At 36.9% G+C, this 24,766-nt stretch overlaps 1 protein-coding gene across 7 annotated transcripts; it reads right to left on the minus strand.

Annotated features, from left to right (window-relative positions):
- Positions 1 to 991: 991 nt before the first annotated feature.
- LOC128026321 (dynactin subunit 1) lies at positions 992 to 24,398 on the minus strand. Of its 7 annotated transcripts, none has more exons than XM_052613329.1 (31): positions 24,306 to 24,398; positions 18,311 to 18,562; positions 18,135 to 18,213; positions 18,010 to 18,041; positions 16,597 to 16,656; positions 14,711 to 14,728; positions 13,140 to 13,160; positions 12,852 to 13,025; positions 12,509 to 12,706; positions 12,215 to 12,419; positions 11,404 to 11,482; positions 11,146 to 11,305; positions 10,431 to 10,535; positions 10,158 to 10,349; positions 9,961 to 10,074; positions 8,986 to 9,138; positions 8,706 to 8,866; positions 8,350 to 8,518; positions 7,660 to 7,728; positions 7,355 to 7,567; positions 7,102 to 7,263; positions 6,383 to 6,514; positions 6,174 to 6,299; positions 5,950 to 6,092; positions 5,672 to 5,841; positions 5,551 to 5,562; positions 4,191 to 4,303; positions 3,930 to 4,116; positions 3,777 to 3,850; positions 3,605 to 3,694; positions 992 to 3,521 (listed from the first exon to the last, which is right to left on the minus strand). In XM_052613329.1, the coding sequence occupies exons 2-31, from the start codon at positions 18,536 to 18,538 to the stop codon at positions 3,384 to 3,386; spliced, it is 3,777 nt and encodes a 1,258-aa protein (XP_052469289.1). In that variant the 5' UTR covers positions 18,539 to 18,562; positions 24,306 to 24,398; the 3' UTR covers positions 992 to 3,383. The 7 variants fall into 7 exon arrangements, with proteins under 7 accessions (XP_052469289.1, XP_052469285.1, XP_052469287.1 ...); XM_052613325.1 differs by lacking the exon at positions 24,306 to 24,398 and adding an exon at positions 21,394 to 21,826; XM_052613327.1 differs by lacking the exon at positions 24,306 to 24,398 and adding an exon at positions 21,394 to 21,825 and having other exon boundaries at positions 16,636 to 16,656.
- Positions 24,399 to 24,766: the final 368 nt, after the last annotated feature.

Raw genomic sequence — 24,766 nt, forward strand, 5'->3', positions numbered from 1 at the left:
GGATGATTGAGAGGAATGGGTCCACCAGTGGGCCAAGATAGAGATGAAGATCAGATACAAGTTTAAAGACAATGCTTTGAGCAGTTTATGAAGGATAAAGGGAAGGTAAAGCATACTGTAATTACTCAAGATGACTGCTTGCATACGCAGAATCTCGTTTTTGTTAGACCATAAGGGTCTAAAAGAATCCAGAAAGATAAACACCAGGAATGGGAGTGGGAGAAGAAGAGCTACGGAGAATAAGATCACATATCCTCGATAAGCCAGAAAGAGTATTGCAAATGGAACTAACCACACAGCCAATAAAATCATGCTCGACTGCTTGGGTTTTATGCAGAAGGCATTACATTGTGGACAGGTTACCAACAGATATCGCTCCTGAGCAACACAGACCATGAACACAATGTTGGATATGATCCCGAAGTGGAATATCAGGGAGGATATATCCATACACTGCATACTGGTTTTCTCAGCATCCTCCCCAGATGCCTTCGCCCGGTCAAGGATGTTGAAGATGATCGATCTGATGATCTGCGTCTGATGTTCTCTTGAATGTGGTCTACATTTATGGTGGCATTGTTCTGAGGAGCTGTGTTATTACCATCCAATACTGTGTTGGTATCCATATGTTGCAGAATCATATGGGTATAGTTTCTAGTTCTAATTACCCTAAATGTGATTAATATATCCAAGCTGATGTGTTTGGTAATATGCCATGTCATGTAGAATATATTGTCCAGTTCGATAAAACGGGGCTCTTTACTTTGGAAAACAGATCGGTTATTTCAGCTATCAACATTTGTATGGCTCATCTGCAAACTGTTCCTGTAAGCTCTTTCATTTCTTGTTAGTCAATGCAAATACTTCTCATGTATACACATTAGTATTATCCATGCAAGCTCTTTCTAGGAGCAGTTTAGACGATTGGGGAGCGTAAAGTTCCACATGAAAAATAAATACATTCAAATATTTTTAATACAGAATACTGAAATAAATTCAAACAATTTCTGACATTTAATTGACACATTAAACATAAGATGCCAACACATTCAACAATACTGTAAGCAACAGTATGCATTTTATACAGTTAATAGATTAGTGACTTGTACAATAGTTATAAAGCAAACCATTGCTAATTTAAGACCACTTGAATACTGACAATCTCTTGGAGCAAATATACAACAGTTTTGCCCACAGAAGCATTCACCTGATGATATCCTGCCCTTGCCTGACACTAAATCTGATCATTCATTTAAATGTGTATTGTATTTCCTTTACAGAAGCACATTGGCATGACACATTCAAGCATCACAGTCATATATATATATATATATATATAGATTATAGTATATATGAAAGACGAATGAGAGCATATTATCTTTCCTGACTTATACTCGAGTAACTGTTTTGAGAATATGAAGAGGACTGTGCAAAGAAATAATAGTGGCATCTTTGTTTTAAAGACAAAAATGTAGCAGTCCTAAGTTGAGTCATTTATAGTGTACTTGTTTGCAGTTACAATAGATAAATATAACCCAAAAATTGGGTTTTTGTTAACCTTTGGCCTCCTGATTCAGAATGGTCTGTAAACACTGCATGTAAAAAATGAGAAATCATAGGTTTGATACTAAACTTTATGTGTGAAACGATTGATAATTTAGATGAGGTCACTTTAGTGAAATTTTGTAATCAAAAAAGCTACATTGATTATTGTCATAAGTTTAGGAATGTATGAAGCAAGCAGCTTTCTGCTGATCAATGTAATGAATCCACGTGGCCAATTTGAATGGGTAAATCTTTCGCCCTCTTGGAAAATTTCAAATCAGGTGGATTCCCAGTTTAAATTACTGGATTTTGCCCATGAAAATTTGTTGGACAACCACAAAAGATAACTTTTTTTAATTAAACTAATGTAAGCAATGCTTGTGCATGCAGAACTTGATGCCATAATAGAGTCCTTCAGGTAGTTGCCAGAGAGATGCTTATAAAGATTTTAAAGGGGTCATATGACATTACACCAAATAATTTTCTTTTTAGCAATGCAATGTGTTTATGCGGTTTAAGTTTCAAAAAACACATTATTTTCTATATAATGTACATTATTGTTGCTCCTCTATGCCCTGCCTTCAGAAAAGCAATGCTTTTTAGAAAGCTCTTCATTCTGAAAAGCGAGGTGTGCTCTGATTGGCCAGCTATCCAGTGCGTTGTGATTGGCCAAATGCCTCAAGCATGTGACAGAAAAGTTATGTCCCTTACAATACTGGGTACCGGCACGACATGCCAAAAACAGTACAAACTCATTATAAACGAGACATTTGTTGCATCCAGTGGGGACATAATTACTGAAAACGTACTTATAGGCTGTGAGTCTGAAGCGCCGGACTATCCTTGCAATGTTACAACTGCCTCACTTTACAGAAACAGCTTTGTGCACAGACGCACTGTAGGCTAATCTGCAGGTTCAGGAAAGGTTCAGATGTTGCACACATCTGTATATTTGGGTTGAAACGGTTCTGTAAATAAAACTTAACAACTGATTTCTAGTTGTGTCCTCTTTCACAACAAAACACACAGCTTGTCCACAACATAGCGCTGGCGGCAACAGCTAGCATAAAAGTCACGCCTTCTTTCTTTTCGTAAACATTTGGGCAGTGTTATGCAAATCTTCCCACATCATGACATAGACATGTGGGGGCGTGTTTAAACAAGGTATTTTAAGGGGGTCTTAACTTTTATAAAGAATATCTCTTTGGATTTGAGACTTTAGTCTTTGCAACTTTACAGATCTTTTTTATACACCAAGAGTTTGTAACACTCCAAAGAGAAAATAAAAATTTAAATCACATCATATGACCCCTGTAAATTGCTCTTTAATATGTTGTGATGTAATTCCTAGGTGGTTGTTTCCTAGTCAAATCATAATGCTCGGATCTCTACTTCCATTTTATTAGTAATTTTTCCTGTTTTATTGTCTATCAGTTGAAAATTTTAAGTGTAATCACTTAGGAAGCAACACTAATTAAACACACACAGTTTGAACTTTAATCATTTTAGGTAAATACTTGTAAACATGGATCAATGGGAATCCAAATCAGGAAGAGAAAGAAAGTTATTAAATGTATGCCGATATAAAGCAGCAGGGATCGTGCTGAATCATCCATTTCATGCCATGTTAATAAAGTCTAATAGTTAAAACGTCCTCAGCATGTCTAGCCTTTTTGTATAATTGTACAGATTTTGGTGTGGTAGATATAATTATATTCAAAGGACTCAAAATGCTTGACTTGTGTGGGCTTGTCAAACCGTAGATACAGTCACCATCTGTTGTTTCAACGTGTGTTTTGAAGACTGAATGTGAGCAAGTTTGGTTTTTTGGGATTATTTTAAGTCTGGAGAAGGCGATGAACTCTTTGTAACTGTGTGTTTGAAAGCACCAGACGATGCACCTGTTCCTGTCCTCGCGTGCAAGGCATCATCACACGACCAACCAGCACAGCATCTCCTTTCTTCTCCTCCTTTGCCTAAAAGAGCAGAGGAAGAAGCATGAGGGGTTTACACAGACCCAGACAATGTGAGAAAATGTCATGCTGTGTATTTGTCTTACCTTCACAAAGGAAGCGCAGGGAAAAGTGGCGAAATCAGACGAGACTTGAGCACCGGGCCTGTGAGTCACTACATGTTCAGCAACCTCATCCTTCAAAGAAATAGGTTGCTTAAATAAATGCAGGAGGAATTTTAATGATGACTGTTTAATTTTTAAGCTATTTCTGATTTACCTTAAGCCTATCGAGAGTGTCACTGAGCGACTGCAGTCTTGCGGTTTGCTCTAGGAGCTGCGCACTGGGACTCACTGTTAATGAAAACACAAACACTGTGAAGTATTTACTTTAAAGACAACAGACATCTGTATAAGTCTAATAATGACAGACCTGGAGATTTCCCAGTGATGTCCACCACTTTGACATTGGCACTCATCTGGAGGAGAGTATCCAGCAGTTGGTCTGTTTTGCGGTAGAGAGCGCTGGACAGCACCTCCGGCCTGCAGCCCTCTCGCCAGCCCAGTTTTGGAACGTTCAGAGGAGGAAGAGATGCCAGCTGAGCACGCATCTTTTCTGCCTGCGGCACACACAAACACAAAAGTGAGAATACATCCTCAGAATAAATACTGCTTGTGAAGCAGTAAGAGAGACCTTAAGTCTGTTGTTCTCGTTCTTCAGGTGTTTTAAACTGAGTCGCTGAGCTTCAATCTGCTGAGTCAGCAGTGGAGAATCTATCACTTGCACTCCAGCAGCCACACATACACCTTTAACAGACACAGAACAAATTACTGCATGTTAACAAACACAGAGACAATTCATATATTTTTATAAAATATTACACATATATATAAACCATGGTTAAAAAGTTTGGGTTCAGTAAGATTTTTCAATATTTTTTTTTAAGTTAATACTTTTACTCTGCAAGGAAGCATTAAATTGATCAAAGGTGACAGTAAAGAATTTATAATGCTGCATAAGATTTATTTTTCAAAAAATAAAAATAAAAAATGCTGTTCTTTTGAAATTTCCATGCATCAAAGATCTTGAAGAAAAAGGATCACAGTTTCCACAAAAATATTAAGCATCACAACAGTTTTCAACATTGATAATGAGAGGAAATGTTTATTGCAAATCAAATCAGCATAATAGAATGATTTCTGAAGGATCACTTGACACTGAAGACTGAAGTAATGGCTGCTGAAAATTCATCCATATTAAAATAGTTAAAAAATAATAATATTCCACAATATTAATGTTTTAACTGTATTATTATCAAATAAATGCAATAATGTTGAGGTTCGCTCAAAAAAAAAAAAAAAACTCACAAACCCCAAACATTTGACATGTTTTGGCAGTGTTTATTATAGCATTATATCACTGATATTTCAAAGAAAGCATCTTAGGTGGATAATATTAATATTAAATAAAAACAGGATTTCCTTAATACTTCACTGCATAGAGATGATAATAAAACAGCTGCAATTAATGAGATTTCAAATATTACATTGACTTATAAAGTAGGTCATAATGCACATTATATATTTTTTTTAAATTAAGGATTTAAGGATTTTTGAACCTGAAAGATTATTTTTTTGCTTGTTGACTATACATTATCATACTTATTAGATGGGTACATTTTATATTAGATGAGGAAAAATGAGACATGTAAAATAACATGTAGGAAGCTATGAGGAAGGAAACTACATTATTGAATACTACTTAAATATATTAAAGAAAGGAATGTCATAACTGACCGATCAGAATCAAGTATTCGGTGCAATAAATGACATTGAGTTATGGTCACTTATTGCATGGCTCTTGATTACAGTACAGCATGCAACTTATGAAAGGGAAACATGACAAAATCTTTGTGAAACAAAAACTAAAAATGCTAATATCTAGTAACACAAGTAAGAATACATTTCAAGCACACATGCAGCACGCAGCGAAAACATGAGTGGGAGGAAAAGAGACAGGAGATATTTAAACATTACACTGACAAAAAATTTACCTTTTTGTTCTTCTAAAAGGAATACAAAATGATGGGAGACACATTAGACCGTTCAAAATGAAGACTTAAGAAAGACATAGTTTAAAGTAGTGTTCAAGTGAATCCCGTATGTGTCTCTTACCAGCAGTGATGCCACAAGTCACAATGGAGGCAATGCCAGAGGCTTGGCTTCCTCTCAGGCCGTCCATGGTCATCTTTGATTGGCTGATGATTCTCTGCTTGAGTTCTACTTTCTCTGCCTCAAGTTGGTCTATGTCAGCCTGGAGAGCATCCATGGTCTCCTCAAACTCCCTACGGATTAAAACAGCCTCATTTTTGACAGTAGTATCCCCATCACTATACTGGGGCATTAAGACACACTTTAGGAGTTATGTGCAAAATCACTATGTCATCTCTTACTTTTCCTTCTTTTTCAGGAGCGAAATTGTCTCATCTAGGACCATCTGGATCTTCTCCACTCGCTCATCCGCATCTCTAGATGCACTGTCCAGCTTTTTCTCCAGTAAACTAAGACGCACACTGGCCTCACTTAGTTCCTCTCCCTAGAAACAACAGCATTTTCACTCAACATTTTCAGATTATTTCAAACTTAAGGCGCTGAGAATGAGTATGAGTGCTTCTACCTTTATTTTAAGGGATTTCTTCAGCTCTTTGACGACAGTTTCTCTGTCTTCAAGTTTGAGGCCGAGTCCTTCAGCATCAGTGATTTCTGCCCTTAGTGCTGCCGCTCGGACTTCCACAGGAGATATCTACAACAATACATACATACTGAGACACAAGCACAAAGATGCATAGCCATAGTGTTAGAGAGGCATACTGAGCACAGACTTACTCCATTCTGTGGTCTTTCAGAGTCATATTCTCCCTCCTGCATAGCAGTAGCCATCTTGTTCATGGTGGCTATGACAACACTGCATGACTGGCGCAGACACTCTTGAGGGTTTATGCCCTGCGACCCATAGATCTAAGAAAGAAAAAGCATTACATCTCCATTTGCTATTATATTATATTATATTATATTATATTATATTATATTATATTATATTATATTATATTATATTATATTATATTATATTATATTATATTATATTGCTTTTAAAACAGTACAGAATGAGTGACAGCAATGAGAATTGCTTAAAAGTAAAATGTCCAAACATATTATGGTTATGTGCTCAATAATTTATTAATAATTAACATGTTTACTTTATATTCATCAAAAATCCTGAAAAATAAAACTCATCACAGTTTTCTAAAATATTAAGCAGCACTATTGTTTAAAACTGATAATAATAAGAAATGTTACTTGAGCAGCAAATCATCATATGAGAAGCATTTCTGAGGGATTTCTCATGTGATACTAAAGACCGGAGTAATGATGCTGAAACCTCAGCTTTGTTTTTAACATGTACATTATACAAATGATACTATTTTACATTGTTATTTAAAAATTTTTTTACAGTTTGCACTGTATGACTGACTTTATTATGTTATTATATATTATGACATATATATTTATTTTTTTGTGGTGACCCAAACATGTTTTCTGTACACCTGTTCAGCTGCTTTAAAGGCCATGTCTTCCAGTTTGACGTCTGGCAGTCCCTCATGTTCGCTGAGAGGGGCGATGAGCTGAGCGGCTGCCGCTGCCACTTCCTGCAGCACTGCATTCACCCAGGCCAGCTGCCTTCTGCTCTCTGCCAGGGTCTCACACACCTACCCACACATAAACCCCGTCAACAGAAGGCTTTGATATCAAAAATGTAATGTACAGAGATAATATGAATGAGATCTGGAAGCACGTCACCTGAGTTCCGAAGCTGAGGGCAGCTGGGATGCCTGGTGCATCTGTGCCTGGCATGCGACGACGGATCTTCTTGCAGAACTGTCGTATGTCACTACAGGAAGTGTCCAGATCCTTCAGCAGCACACAAAATGCTTCCTCGCCCTGTCCTGTCTGTATGAAGGCCCTCAGACGCCCCACCTCCACTGCCATACAGTCAAGAGCACTCTGGGTAAACTAAAGAGACACATGAATATGTGTTAAAGCTATGTGTACCGATCCGAGTCTCTCTCTCTCTGTGTTCGTCAGTTAGAAAGTGAGTTGCTTACTTTGATGTGGTCTGCCAGCTGCATGGTACAGTCCTCAGGCTGTTCAGCGAGATGAATGCTGTAAAGGTGCTACAGCACAGAGAAATGCATGTCAGTAAATAACTTGAGTTGTATATTCTGAAGACAACACCAGTGCTTGAAAGACAAGCAGTAGTTTACTAGGTAGATTTACAGTAGGTTTTAAGCTTTGGTCTGTAAATGTAGCATCGGAGATGCTTTACTGCAGTCATGATACTGAGTGAACATCTTTTTTTCAGCTGGATAGGTATGAAAATATACTACCGTTTAAAAATTTGGGGTCATTTACATTTGGCTTTTTAAATAAATTTTGATTCAGCAACACAGTCAATTAACATTAGCATTAACATGATTACAATAGGAAATGTGCATCTAATCATCATATCAGAAGGATTTCTGAAGGATCGTGTGACACTGAAGACTGAAGTATTGATGCTTAAAATTCAGCCTCACATGAATAAAGCACATTTTAATGTTCAATTGTCATAACATTTCACAACATTATTGTTTTTACAGTATTTTTTATCGAATAAATACGTTCTTGGTGAGCATACAAGTGAATTACTGGGAATTAATTGCAGAAAGGTGGAGTAGAATAATAAAAAAAATATATATATATGGAAAATTATAACAGTTCTGCAATGCAAGTGCTACAAAATGGCATTACGCTACCTGATAGTATTTAATAGCTTTGGTAAGGGGTTGCACATTGACTGTTTCATCCAGCAGGTCTTTGTACAAGAGGTCTATGAGGAAATCCAGGGATCGCTCATGAACGCTCATCTCAGAGTACAGAGAACCCACACGCTTGTACACGTCCACACTGCACTGACTCAGAGCACTGTGCAAGAGAGATAAAGAGACATCATAAAAAAAACAACAAGCCTTTTGAGGTGCTTTACCCAACTTACTGCTTTAACAGGAAACATGTCAACACAGAAAAATAAGGCCATTCATTAACCTATGTCATGAGGACTTGAAGGTTCATGAGGATGTTAGAAAGTGCGTGTAAGTTTAGGTAAACGTACTGTTCATATTTGTGCAGTGTTGCCTGTAGCAGTGTGAGAGAATAGATGAGTCCAGCAGCGAAGCTCAGCTGCTCTCCGACGGCTCCTCTCAAGCCAGGCTTCTGAGAGCACATCTCAGTCAACTCAAACTTCTCCTGGGCCTGCTTACTGATCAGCTCTGCCTGCAGCATACACACACAGACACATTCAATCAAAACTCACAAAAAAAGCACATAGGGGGTATGAATGACCATGCTTAGTGCTTAGCGCTCAAATGAAGACGTATACTCTGAAAGTTCACCTTGCAGATGAGTCGTGGGATGAGCAGCAGAGCCAGGATGCAGTCATGGTCTCCTCCGTGTTTCAGGAAGGAGTCAGGCATGAAGGAAATCAGCAGTGACACCTGTCTGTTAGCCTGAGCTACCTCCATTTTACGCAGCTCCATTTCTATGGCCTAGAATTACAAACAGACTTACATTTTACATGAAAGACACATATTGCATTTTCTTTTGTACCAGCAGGAGGCACCATCCCCTAACAACACAACAATGTGCTTAAATGCAAGTACTTGTCATTTGTTTGTTTTTGTGAGTTTTTTTGGTATACAAAAAAAGTTTGGGGTTGGTAAGATTTTTTGTATGCTTTTGAAAGAATGTTTAATGCTTTTGATACAAAATACAGTTAAAACATATATATTGTCAAATACTGTAGCAATTTCAAACAACTGTTTTTCTTTTTAATATTTGTAATATAATTCGATGGCACAGCTGTATTCACAACAGCCATTACTCCAGTCATTCAGAAATCATTCTAATGCTGCTTCTTAATATTTTTGCATGAACCGTGATACATTTTTCATGATTCTTTGTTAAAACAACAACAAAAAAACATTAAAACAAATATTTTTGTTTTACTTGAAGTAAAAATTTTTTGTAATATTGTATTAATTTCTTTAAAAAAATCATTCAGTCCCCAAACATTATATCTATATTTTATTGCTGCTCAGCTAAATAGTGACATTTGAATAACCAGTCAGTTTATAGCCTCTGGCTCGTTTTGGGTTCAACATAATATCCTGCAGTTCAGAGAAAAAATTAATTATCTGACAATTCAATTTGTAATTTGCAACCAATAACCCCTTTGTTCAATTCAAATGGATTCACCAATCATTGATTCATTTAAGAAAAAAAATCATGAATTAGTTTGTGAATTGGATCTTAATTGAATCACTGGACTACATAAACACCATGGTTTCATTGGATTTCACTGGATTCACCTTGGCGTACGCTTTGGTTTCCACAAATTTGATCTTGAAATCGAAGATCTCTGCGGGCTGTTGCTGCTGCTCGGTGCTGGCTTCCTGTTGGCTCATCAGCTCCCTGTTCACCTCCTGCACCACACACACACAGATGATGTGACGTACGTTTCCCGTATGATTTGGTGAGGTTTGTATGTTGTGAAGCACAGCGGCACCTGCAGGTGTGCGGTGAGCTCTCTGTATTTCTGGATGGTCTGCTGATAGTCTGCCACTGTTTCTTGTGCCGCCTCCACCCGCTTCTCCACCTCCCTGACGCTGGCAGCACTCAGATCCAGCTGCTCTCTCAACTCCAGCTCCGTCTCTCTGGCGTTCTCCTGCAGCTCATCATTCATCTCATTGATGGCTTCCTACGTCAGCACATGTACACAAACCTCAGTGTACTGTTACATCATGGCATACACGTCTACACAAACTCGTCAAACACTCACCAGATCTGAGACAGTTTCTCGGAGCTCCCGTACTTTCTCCTCCAGGTCTAGATTACGATCGGTCAACATCTCCACCATCTCCTCCGCCCCGAGAGCAACATCCACCTGACACACACAAGAACACACATAGTGATCATGAGCACACACCCTTAGTGCACTGACAACCAAAAACACAGTTTTATTAGACATTAAACAATGACAATAATTATATATATTTTTTTAAATATGAAATTTAAATATATTACATTTTAATAATAATTAAACAAAAATAACAATTAATTTAATTTAAAAAATAATAAATTAATTATTATAAATTAATAATTTTTCCTTTAAATATGGGATGTAAAAAACACGGCATTGTTTGAAATAGCTTGAAGTACCATAGTTTTTTAATGATTGATAGTATTTTATTATGATATTCATTCAGTACCATGGTACAGTACCATTTTACATGGTAAAAATTCATTGATATTACAAAATATAACCATAACTGTACCATGATTTCCCCACAGTAGTTTTTTTTTGCAGGGGGTACTTACCCTGATCAAATGTTACTTCAGTCGAATTAATTCATTTTTAACTACTAATGAATGTTACTAGACTGGCTAGTCTTGCAAAAATAAATAAATAAAAATATTACACATTTATATAAAATATTATTATATCTCTTGAACTCAAAGAAATACAATAAACTTTTAATAGTGGCACAACTCACTTGTTCTTTGAGCTCATCAATCGTTTTCTCAGACATCTTCACTTCCTCCTGTAGTTTCTCTCTCTGGCATCTCAGCGCATCCAGCTCAAAATTCTTCTCCTCCATTAGTTTCTGTTGCTTTGCATGCTCTTGTTTCTCTGATGCAGATAAGTCACGCATCCTAATGCACAGAGCAATTGATATTACGATCTTCACAGAGCACAATCAAACTCAAATAACACTGATGTTAATAAACTATGAGACTCATTACAGACTGACCTCACCAAAGCCTCCTTCAGTCGAGCATTCTGCTCCTCTAACTGCCTCACATGGTAACTAGATGCTGCTCCATCTGTTCCTGCAGGCCAGTTTTTATAGATTAATAAGCACATATTGTGGTCACTGATGAATACTGACACATATACAGTGGCATGTGAAAGTTTGATGGTCGTTCATGAGTTCCTTGTTTGTTCTGAACAGTTAAACTGAGAACTGTTCTTCAGAAAAATCCTCCAGGTCCTGCAGATTCTTTAGTTTTACTGCATCTTTTGCATATTTTGAACCCTTTCCAGCAGTGACTGTATGATTTTGAGATCCATCTTTTCACAATGAGGACAACTGAGGGTTCAAACATTCACTGACGCTCCAGAACGAAACATGATGCATTAAGAGCTGGATGAAGATATCCAATTTTTTTCATCTTTTTTTTCACTTATATTGTTGAAATATATATATATTTATAATACCCTTCCAAAGAAACAGAAGATACTTGCATGTTTCCCGGAAGAAAAAAAAAAGAATCTTCAAATTCCAAAAGTTTTCACCCCCCGGCTCTTAATGCATGTGGTTTCCTTCTGGAGCATCAGTGAAATGCTTGAACCTTTTTTAATAGTTGTGTTTGAGTCCCTCAGTTGTCCTCAGTGTTAAAAGATGGATCTCAAAATCATACTGTCATTGTGTGGAAGGGTTCAAGTGGAAGCTTTCGTAAACTGACACTGAGGACTTGAGACTGGCTGCTGAAAATGTAGCTCTGCCATCACACCTGACCACAAACTTCTGAACAGTAGTGAATGTTTGGGTATGTTTGTACCTTTTTCCTCTATCTCATGTTTGAGTATCTCCAAGTCCATGGTCAGCTCGTCCACTCTCTCTTTTAGAGCGTCAGCCTCCAGTTGCAGTGACTCGGCCCGTTCTTCAGCCATTTCCTTATCCAGTGTGGCCATCTCAATGGCATCTGCTGTATCTGCCATCTCTTCCATGTAGTGGTCTTTAGCTTCAAGAGCTTCCTTAGCTTCCTACATAATAGGATATCAGCCACCTTCATTATCCACACTCCTGACTCATATCATGATACATTCCTCTGCAGTAAATGTACACTTGATACCCTCTTGGCCTCTTTGAGTTGTTTCTGAAGTTCATTTTGTTGTTCCTGCATCTTACTCTTCCACTCCTGTAGCTGCTCCAGCTGAATCTTGTGCTTCTCAAGCTCCTTCAGCTTTGCCTTGTCCTCTGTCCTCTTCATTTTCAGCGTCTCCAGCTTCTCCTCCAGATCCTTCACCTGGGCACGCAGTGACTCCTCTTCCTGCGAGAGAGTGAATGCATGCGTGCAGAGACTCAAGAAGACCTCTCACATTTACATGAATGTCAGAGAAAAGCCATGTTATGGTTTTTGTTACTCAATAGTGGTTATATTTGTGTCTGTAACCATGTGACTTTAAGCATCTGACCTTGCTGGGTCCCGGGATGGGAGGAGCCCCCGGCGAAGGCAGTGTTCCCACAGGTGAAGGTATAACTGGAGCAGCCAGTGGTGTTTGGGCAGGTGTGCTGGGTTCACTGCTGCTCATCTCTCCAGCAGAAGCTGATCCTGAGCCCACCTTCACCCCCACTCCAGCCCGCGTTTGCTGGAAGACACATGCAGAGATCACTAAAGCTCCACTGATAACAAAAACACTCACTTTCTTTGAGATTTAGCAAACACAAGCGCACAGAGATGTGACCTGCAGGACTGAGCTCACCTTGGGCCTTCTGGTGGTGGTCTGAGGAGAAGACAAATGTACACAGATATATGACCACCACGGGTCAGAAGACAGATGAAGAACAGAGGAGCAAGGAAAAAACGGGAGAAAACACATATATAGTAAAGATTAGTTACAGAAAAAAATGCACATGCATTAAATGAGAACTCCAAAAGCATCTGTGTGAACCTCAATAAACCACCTCCATCATTTTTTTCCCCATCACATGATGATAAGCTCTGCTTGTGCGTTTAACATCAAAAATGTTTCGTTTTTTTAGCACGTAAAGAGTCAAATACTAACCCTCTCTATGGGACTATCTGTCTGTCTGCAAAGCTGAGTGCCTGGCACCAACTGGGTCAAACAAGTACACTCGTTTATGCACACACACATACACACACACACAGATATTCAGCACATGTTTGTGTTTTTGTAGAGGTCGTGTATTTGGTATATACCTACTGCACATATATTTTATGGCCAACACATACACATAATTGTAAAATACTCTTATCAGTTACATAAGTTACACTATCATATAAAAGTTTGGGGTCAGTAATATTGTATTTAAAATAAGTTTCTTATGCTCACCAAGGATTACATTTTATTTTAATTTAATTATTTTTTAATATAAACAATGTTATGCAAAGCTGTTCATGTTATGCAATGCTGAATTTTCATCATCATTACTTCGGTCTTCAATGTGATCAATTGATTTGCGGCTAATTATTTTGATATTTATATTTTGATATAACTATATTAAGTTTTTATTATTATTATTATTATCAATACTGAAAACAGTTGCTGCTTAATATGTTGGTGGAAACAGTGATGCACTTTTTCAGGATTCTTTGATTAATAGAAAGTTCAATGGACAGTATTTATTTGAAATAATTTGTATAAAGTGTTATGTCTTTACTGTTACTTTTAGTAAATGTAGTATGCCTTTGCTGAAACAAAGTATTAATTTATATTTAAAAATAAAAAACAAATCTTACTGACACCAAATCAGAATGGACGAACAGTAGTGAATACAGTGGCATTAAAAGTCAAACTTAATGGATTTCATTAGAAATTAGAAAACAGAAAATTCAAAGTGGCATCTGTTTTTTAATAATTTTCACATGTGTCAGTTCAAAGTAACTGCATGTGTAGTGCATTACTTTAATTATAAATATGATCCACTAACCAGAATGTGTCAGAATAATTATAATTTAGTAAAATATGCCTATTGTTTTGTCATATGAATTCAGAACAAACTTTTTATGAATTATTTAGCTTGTTTATTATGTTTGAGCTGTATTAATTCAAATGAATAATTCCAAGTTTTGATATTCTGCATTAAAATACAAAAACATTAAAAAAAATTATGTTAAATACTTCTTGTGACCACTGTATATCATCAGATCATTTTAGTTACAGTCATCTATTAAGAGAACAAAATGTACTTATCACTAAACAACCTATCACATGCACCAACAACCAGTAAAAGAAAATTATCTCCAAAATCACACAAACAATACATCACTGAGCATTTTGCATTTACAGAAGTAGTAAACAATCTTTTGTACCTTACGAGTCGTAGGTGCCTGTCTCATCATTTTGACGATTGAAGAGGAAAGACACAAACAGGTGCACACACACACACACAAACGCACCAGGTGCAGAAAAAGAGCAGGAGAAAGGATTAAGTCACATTAACAGCAGATCGAGATGAGAGCAGGCCAAGCCCAGAGCAAAGCCACAAAAACACTCATACAGCAGTTGGCAAGTGCTAGCCACACACACACACACACACACACACACACAGAGAGGGAGACAAACAGCGACAGTGTTGCAGGTCGTCTCTGCTGCAGCTGAAATAACTTTCCTCCCTTGTACTACTGATGAAATCCTTTTTCTTCAACAGGAACCGAACTGAGCCTCTTTCCAAACACTTCTCTGATTATAACGCTGTCCTTTAGGCATTCAGCCACCTCTCTCTCTCTGCATCCATCTCTGGCTCTCCTGCTCTTTCCACTCATAAGCTCTCAGTGCTGCTCTGCTGTGCCAACTGCTGCCTAGCATGCACATTACATCACATCCACCCCTCCCTCCAGACAGAGAGACGGAGAGAGAGACAGGCTGGAACAAAGGCAGTAAGAGCGAGAGAGGGAGGGACTGATGGGAGTCTGGCCTGTATCCTAGCAACACTCCATTAGTATCTCTATGGGCTCTCCAGTCAGGAACATGTCTGTGTATGAGTGCAGGCCGACCAAGTTTAAGCAACTTATAGTTTAAATGTAGGATATATCTAGACACAAATTTAACCCATGCATATATGTACACCCAAAAACAGTTAGTTAATGTTAGTTAACATTAACTAATGGGACCTTATTGTGACATGTTACCCCTAATTCTTTATAAAGCATGTTATGAAATGTGTGTCTGTATATTTTAAATGCATTACTGTGGTTTGTAAAAGCATGCACATCATTATTTGAGGATCCATCAGGGTTTGAGAAAGATTGATATATCACATTACAGCTCTGCAAGAGAGAAAAGTGCTGTGTAGTAGAAAACAGAGAGAGGGCTGAACAAACATGAAACATAATCCTGGACCTTCACTGTTTTCTCTCTGTATTCTATATGAGTCTTAATTTGTCATATCAGTGGCCGGCATTTATGTTATTAGTGACTCTGTACTTAGAATGAATTAACACGTAAGATTTCATATTTCATACAATCATGTAATTGTCACAAAGTTTTGAATGAGGCATATAAACTATTTTTTATTTGTTTAATCACTGTACTTGCGATACATCTAAAAAAATAGTTAATAAAAAAAGTGTTAATATTTGTTTTGAAATGTATATAAGTGAGGATGAACAAAGATACATATGTAGTGATTCAATTAAGGATTTTCATATCAATCTTTACCACCAATTTATGAGATAAATGACTAGGATACATGTGCAGCCTTCATATAAAGAAAGACGTGTGCATTGAAACCTTTAAGAATGTACAAAATAATGCATATTAATTAAAATCACACTAAACACTAATTTTTACAACTTTTTTTCAAAGACTGCAATCTCAGGAAAAAAGTAATGGGTAACACCAAACTTGAACAGACAAAATGCACTATATACTGTAAAATATTAAGTCAAATCCCTTTCCCTCACATGTTCACTAGGACTGTTTCATACACCTAAACACATCATACTCAGCATGCTAACTCATAATATCCATTTAAAAGCAGTCATTCATCAAAGAACACTGCCATCTAGCTAGCAAAGCACTAGCACACATGAATAAATGAACATACAATTAACAGAAACAATATAGAAACAACCACTGATGATGAACACACACACGCACACACACACATACACACATACACACACACACACACACACACACACACAGGTAATGTGCTGTTTGTGTGATGCCATGCAGCAGGGCTGTTCAATATTACCATTGCAATGGAAAGAGAGGTTAGAGAAACATGCAGCACCTTTTTGGGTTTGGTTCCTCGCTGCATGCTCAGACGGAGGAGGAAGAGGTGACAGATTAAAGTTTGTTCAGTGTGTGTGTAATGAGCTTGAATGTCTCTCAAATACAAACACACTAAGACTCCCACGTAAGCAGCACAATAATCTTTTTGCATCGTAGACAGACTTTATAAAATGTCTGTAACAAAAACAGTTTGCTCTCATGCATGTTTGTATTAGTGAGTGTAGATTTAGGATTCCTTGTGAAAAATAAGCACATTGCGGAAATCAAATATTTAAGTGCAAACTGAATGTAATGTCTTCAGACACCTAATTGCTTGTTTTTTATAAATAAATAAAAATGAAAATGTATTATATTTAAATGAAATGCAACTGAATGGTGTTTTTGACCCATTTAAGTAGGATTTAAGTATTTTTTGTCTTTGAATTATGGTTAAAGTGTACCATTAAAGGAACTGACAAGCACTCATGGTAAACTATACTCTATAAAATATACTTTAATGTTGTTTCTACTGAAACTTGCATGACATTTATTAAAATATATTTGTAATTACACATTTGCCATGATGAAGTTGAAATTTTGTATACATTTCAAATGTATAATCTTTAAATGTAATATCAAATAACACACTACAGTGGTGCATAACGTGTTTTAGTATGTTAATAGTCAACACATTAAAATAAGTGTATTTCTTTAAAGCATAACAAAAGATTATTGAAATATGATTTTTAAAATTAAGTAAAACCTTTTATGTGTACTTAAGTATGTTAAGAAACATAGTCATGAAAGTGTACTCTCTCTAAGTACACATAAGTGGACTAGTGTATTATCTGCAAGTACAGTTTTTTTTAAATATACGTTTAAGATTTGAAGTACACAACAAGTGCACATTCAATACAATTATGTACACTTCTTTTTCACAAGACTACATGTGTGTTCATGCAATATAGTATGTTTTTTTTCTGCTTGGGAGGATTTACAAAGTGCAAATACATGCTTGTTAAATTCATGTAAGAGGTGACATCAGCAGGTAATCAGAAACATGGTCCACTTTTACAGACACAGATACAGGATGAGAAATATCTAATGGCAAGAGAGTGTTACTATATCCCCCTCTGCTGGAAAGGAGAGGAAATACGCTATACTTTTAATTTGAAGTAGCCTCAGATGACATACCCACAGTCCATGCACACACTGCCCAGTGTGTAGTGTATTACACACAAACAGGGAACAGATAGACAGCTCTAATTTGATTGGCTGTTACTAAGAGCCTACACAATGGGCTCAAGGAAGAAGTGTCCATTGCATTAAAAACTTGTTCCTTGTTTAAACTTAAGACCATATTTGTTATGTTGAAACCCCTTTCTTCACTCACCACTTTGTTTGACTTTGGACCTTCAATCATCTCTGAGAAAATAAAAGATAAAATGAGATCATTACAATTTGTTGTGAAACAGAATATGGCTGCAAGCAGAGATGTGCCTAAAACTGTTTGCCCACCCCGCTTCAGCATTTTGGAGGTGGCAGCTTCAGGTGTGTCAGGAGATGTCGTGTCTGCCCCATCTTCTACTAACTGAATCTGCAAGAGATGACAGCAGTTTCGAGGAACTCAGCAGAAGAACATGTAGATGTTTTCACCCGTCAGTGTTTGTATGAGCAAGCATACATGGGAGTACCTGTGATTGGCGTACAAATATCCCATGGTTCTCCTGACAGGTGAAATATCGTTTACCCTGCACAGTGCCATCGTTCTTGCCTTTAGCTTCCTCTAGAATGACGCCCACCCATTTTCCAGAGGCAAAGAGGGTGTTTCCAATATATGCCACGGTGCCTCGATGACCTTTACCAATGACCTCAACCAGAGAGCCCACCTTAATAGGCCGCCCCCCTCCATCTGAACTCATCCTGCTGCTGCCGCTGCTGGTGGTCTGAGGACAAGAGACAAAACCCCTTAAATGACCAAAAGAGCTTTTGATTATATCAAGAAAATGGCAGATTGATGAAGGGTTTATGATTTGACAAACAGTGTCCCTAAAAAGTATATAGACACTTACCGTGGAAACTTTAGCCATACCTTTTTGTATATAGTAATATAAAAGCATTCCAAGTGTTGTCTGTTCCTAAAATGTTTCCAAGCTTCCATTATTAATTCTGTTACGAACTAGAAATACAGCTTTGGGTATTTCTGAGAAGTTATTATAACAGAGAGAGAAAAACCCTTAAATTATTAAATAAATAAATAACTACATTACTTCCATATTAAGTTATTAGAATAGTTACATTGAATACACAACATTGTCAGTTTCTTTTTCTGTTTTTACTTTGTCAGCAACAATAGATTCAGACAAAGCCAAATCAGAACCAATATCCATGTGTTTGATCCGAAGTAATGTTTTTGAACAAATCGGTTGGATGAACGATTCAATGACTAATAATAAAGACAGCTTACTTTCATTCCAGAAAGAATGAATTGGAATGATTCAATGCTGTAAGAGTGAGTCAGCTTGCAGAAAGTCAATGAAAAATAATTATAAAACAGACGGACAGCACACACATGCAAAGTGGAGTGATTCAAACAGTCAATTGTGCCGCTGATGTTAAACTGTATTTCAGCACATTTGCAATGCCACTCAGCCAGTCAGATTCGGACCAACTGTATAATTTATCAAATGCAATGACATTCAGACATTTTGTGGAATAAATGTAAAACCACACTGTGACTAGACAATCTGGGGGAGTTAAAGCCATTTGCAGGCACCTCATTAGGTATCTGAATAAGTCTCTCATGCCCTCTAGATTATATGTCTAAGAGGACAATTGAGGGTTATTTAGGAGCACTCAGACCAGAGCTCATGGCTGAAAAGTTTGTGACACAGCCCTAATTTTTACTGCAGAAGACATCCCTGTTACCTGCAGTCACAGTGTTCAGGAACCATCTATCTCTCTCACACACACACAGACACACACACACCAGCTGATCCTGAGAGACCTGCTCCATTTCACATCCATTTAGTCATTTAAACTGTCACACAGAGGCTGGGGTCTTATTTCTGAAACTACTTTATACTAAAAATAATTACTGGTCACATAAAGATAACAAGATAAGGCACAGTACCTGCAGTGTTATTTATTATCTTGCTGACTCAAATATAAACTCTAAATGCGCTGAAGAGTTGGGAACATTATTAGGTTACAGAAGTGATAGACGTGACCTCTCCTGCAACTCAAAAACAGAGAGCTGTGCATAGACTGGCAGCGGCTCACTGAAGTGTGACAATGATTCATTACACAGATCGTTACTGGCAAACACTAAATTCAGCTGAAGAATACGTCATGTGCACATGCAGGACATGGGAGTTACTGAAAACTGACTTGTGACTCAGCAGATTTAAGTCACTAACTGTGTTAGTACACAGTAAAACTGTGGGTTTAGGAATGTCTACATTGATATAGATCATGTGGAGCTTGTTAAAAAGTGAAACACAAGAATTTGAATAATTTTACATTCCCTATGAACTTGAAACTTAAATGGCAGAGGTTTTCCCATGTGTGAGTCATGTGCTAGACAGAAAGTGTCTATGTTTAAGGAGATTTGCCTTACTAATGCATAATGTACTTTATACTTTTACAAAAAGTTTCAGGGAATAAGTTCACATGAATAATTAAAAACACTCATACATTTATTTTTCTATCATGGTGGAAACTTTATCTTCTTGACTTTTATTTGTATTTTTTTATATTGAACTATATTGAATACTCTAACCCTGAAACATTTTTAGATTACCATTAAGACATATCTGCCATATGTTTATTAATCTGTTTTCTTCATGGGGTGCTATTGGCTGCTCAATAATATACAGTATATGATTTCTGGTTTTACTATCCTTGTGGGGATGCATCACTATATTCACTAACAGTCCATTTAAACTGGTGTTTTATGTTCATAGTAGTGCTGCCTAATGTTTTATACTGGAAAAGGGCGTATGATTTATGTCTGGAGATCTAGCCAGAAAGGCTACATTTAACCAGGTTTAAAATAAGACTTATGTTGAGCTAAAGCTTTGATTCAGTTTGTTAATAACAGGATTTGGGCTGTAGTCAAGTTAAAATGGATAGTCCACACTAAAATGAGCATTTTGTCATCATTAAATCACATCATGTTGTTCCAAATCTGTATGACTTTCGAATGCAGAATATACAAGAAGATATTTTAAATAAACCAAAGAGTACTGGTACCCATTGACTTCCATTTTTGTCTAAATAAAGTTATGAGTAAATGCTTACAGAATTTTCATTTTTGGGTGGACCCTTTAACAGAATCACATTTAAAATGATTTTACAAAACGCCTTTAGTCCAAGATAACATGACATGCAGTGCAGACAATCAAATAAAGGGAAAAAGCAAAACTAGTATAATAATGAGCATCAAAATTATCACATTAATCTGTTTTGTGATTTTTTGTTACTCAGCAACTGTCACAAATTGCATCGCACCATTACTGGCCTGCAGTTAAAAACTGCCTCATACATACAAAATTGATTGCAATTGATTGTAGGAGTTTGTACACAAGCAAATGCATTTTAGCTAAAAGCTGAGCCTTACAAATTCCAGAAGACTGACTGAGATCACGCGTGCTCTCGTCTGACACATGCTACAACACCTGCATGCCCACACTCACAGCATCATACAATTAAAAATGTGCATGTATTCACATGTGACAGACAGAAACAGAAAGTGTGTCCACTGTATGTCACTCACCCTGCTGTAAGTGTATCGTTTCATCTGAGACATGCTGCTCCTGCGTCACTGTTGACAACGGTTCCTTGCCTTGCCTCAGCAACCAGCTCAGGCTTTTCAATCCCCCAACCCACTGTCTCTCTATCTCTCTGTCTGTCTTTCTCTATCTCCACCTAACTCTTATCACTCAAGCCTTTGTCCATAGGATGTGTATCAGAGATGTGCGTTTTGGTCCAGCTCCAGCAGAGATACAGACTGAACCCCAGAGGGGACACAGGGAAAGACACCAGAGGGGGTCCTACTGGATGTCTGAGCTCAGATGAACCCGATAACATGTGAACTGTCAGAAGGATCCCAGCATTAGATAGAGTTGGAATGAGAGGTGTGTGAGTGTGTGTGTGTGTGTAATTCTGTCTGACTGATCTGTGTTGGTAGGTGAGTGTGTGAGAGCAGTGCAACTGCGCTAATGTCTGCACTGCCTTCTGCAGGAGAGCAAAAGAAGCACAACTGGGTCCTAAAGCCCTCCAACACTCAATAAACATAAAAATTACTGTATATTAAAAGGTAAATTTTCATTTACAGTACAGCTCAGTATTGTTATTAACTAAAGCTGCAATAAAAATGTATTGAACTTAAATAGGAAACTGGGGGAAAAATACAAAAGCACTAAAATTTAAAAATTATAAAAAAGTGAAAATATAAAAACAACATCTGATTTTAAATATTAATAAATACAATTAATACTAAATACAATACTAAATACAATTAATACTAAATATAGATGCAGCTATAGCTAGTTAAAATGGTAGTCAAAAGCAAATTAAATCAGACCATATTTGCAAAATAGTTTCAGTTTTATTTACACACATGATTTTATATTCTATGACCCTTCAAGACATTAAATAAATAGCATTTTTGTTTATTACACTGAAACAGGTGACTGTATGCTTAATAATTTGTAAGCATTTCAATTATTTATTATATATTAAATTATTATTATCATACAATGTTAAATGATTGTTATATAGCTCTGAAATATTTGACTGATGGAAAAATGGCAACATTTTCCTTTAAAATATTCTTGCATAATGATGCTAAACCATATAATTGAGCATCACAGATAGAAACTTAAATATTTATGTCCATTATTTTTATATTATTTTACATTACATTATTGCAAAATATGAACATCTTCAGGGTGATACAAGAGAGTCCTAATTACACTGTAGGGATTTGTGATAATAACCAGCTGACGGTACATTATCCTTTACATATTAATCACTGGATTACTAAAGGCCATGTACGGAGATGATCACTGGTTTATCCATGTACTCTTTACCGTGGCTCCCTGGGCCAGAACGTTTTTGTTCAAAGACAACATTCACACACATATGTTCACATGATTAGCATATAATAAGACAATGTTTAAGGCAGCAGGTCTCTTTAAGACTCTTTTGTTTCTCTCCAGGCCTCTTTGAATGTGACGCAGCTTCCAATATAAAGCTGAACATGAAGAGTGAGTTCAGTGAGGAGAAGTGCGCACAGCCTCGACAGACTGACAAACAAAAACACATGCGCAATGACAGGATTAATGCTCTTTATAAACTACAACAGCGCTGAATCCCCGGGGCTTATTTCTGTTTTACACATTCTGCATAGAAAGCAAATGCTGATGTTTGCTACACAGTTTATACAGTTAGAAGGGACAGGTGCACAGCTGAAAACATTGTGCTCACAAAAACCAGTAGGCAACTGTGGGTCAGTCTGAGCAGACATTCAGACAATGCACAAATAAATTATACAATGGCTGCTCTCCTCTGATCACTTCATGAAACAGTGCCTCTTATCTCTATCAGTGATGCACAGCATTACAGTCTGTCAGGCATGTTCAAGGTTTGAATGCTAGTAAATGTAGAGAGGATCAGGGACAGAGAGGATAAACAGAATAACAACATAAGAAGAAAAACATTGACTTATAAAAACAGTTTTAGCTTAATTATCACTTCACATTAGTGTGAGACTTTCCATTATATCTTATTGTAATAATGTGTCAGTCAATGTATAGGTTAACATTTATATATAGTATATTCAAAGTCAAAATCTGTCAGTAGGTTAGTTGTGTATAGGTTTATACTGTTTTACTAAATTGTTTTATGTCTGTATTTATGTAGCACCGTGGTCCAGTGAGGCACGACATTTCGTTCAAGTGTTTGTCCACACATGTAGCAGAATGACAATAAAGCTCAACTGGAACTTGATATATATATATATATATATATATATATATATATATATATATATATATATATATAGTGGGGGGAGTGTCTATAATTTGTTCACATAGCAAAGTAAACATGTATAATATGATGTAATATATAGTAAATATATACATGTAAGCATTTCACAATTTGTTCACATATAAATAAGATACAATTGTAAACAATTTGTTGCAAAAAGGTTTTAGATAAAATTGTCTTTTTTTTTGTTTGGAAATACTCTTAATGACACGGAGCACAAATAAATTACTTATTGTATACAAGAGTTATGAAAGCAGTGTGATTATGCACATTTGCTTATTCCCGTGCAGTGATGATCAACTGATGATGCACCTGCCAGCCTGGTCCGTCTGTTCCCCCCTCCCCCAACATGAATCAATAAATAAAAAAATAAATATTACAGTCTTCACTCTTAACTGTAACTTTGGTAAATGCTGTAGCGGTGAAAAGTAAAAACAATTAATTCAAGGAGAGGCTGAAGGCTTCGCCAGCAGCCCATCAATCCTCTCATCGATCAGCCACCGCCTATTTATACTACAGCCTTACATCCCTCAACTGAGAATGATTAGTAAATACAATCAGGGGGAAATTGGAGGGTGTGATGCCATTGAACTGTTCTTTCATGCACTTTAATTCAAACCATGCATTTGAACTTACCGTGATGTTTTGTAGCTGTTCTAACTAAGCGAGCTGTGTGTATTCCCGTACAATGTGGTTGTGACGGCTACTTCCTGAGGAGCGATACGTCACACACACACACACACACGCACGCGCCACTCCCTTGATACAATGAGAGATTATGGGATGAATTTACACCGAAAAGGTGGGGAAATAGAGTCTGAAACGTCTGAGTCAGGTTGCTTGACCACATTGATGACATATCTAAATAGCTAGTTTAAAATCCTGATTAAGCAGCATGCCTGCAACAGGGTTGTAATAGGACTCAGTTTATTTATTCTTAAATTAATTGTCTAAATTAAATGAATAGTTCTTCTAAAAATGGAAATGTACTTAAAAATTAATAGAAGCATCGTTATAATCCACAAGTAAATCCACACAACTCAAGTCCAAGTGAAGTGAAAAGTTGCGAGTTTTATGCATAGAGCACTCTTATTTTT

This window comes from Carassius gibelio, chromosome A13 (genome assembly GCF_023724105.1).
Source record: "Carassius gibelio isolate Cgi1373 ecotype wild population from Czech Republic chromosome A13, carGib1.2-hapl.c, whole genome shotgun sequence".
Lineage (NCBI taxonomy): Eukaryota > Metazoa > Chordata > Actinopteri > Cypriniformes > Cyprinidae > Carassius > Carassius gibelio.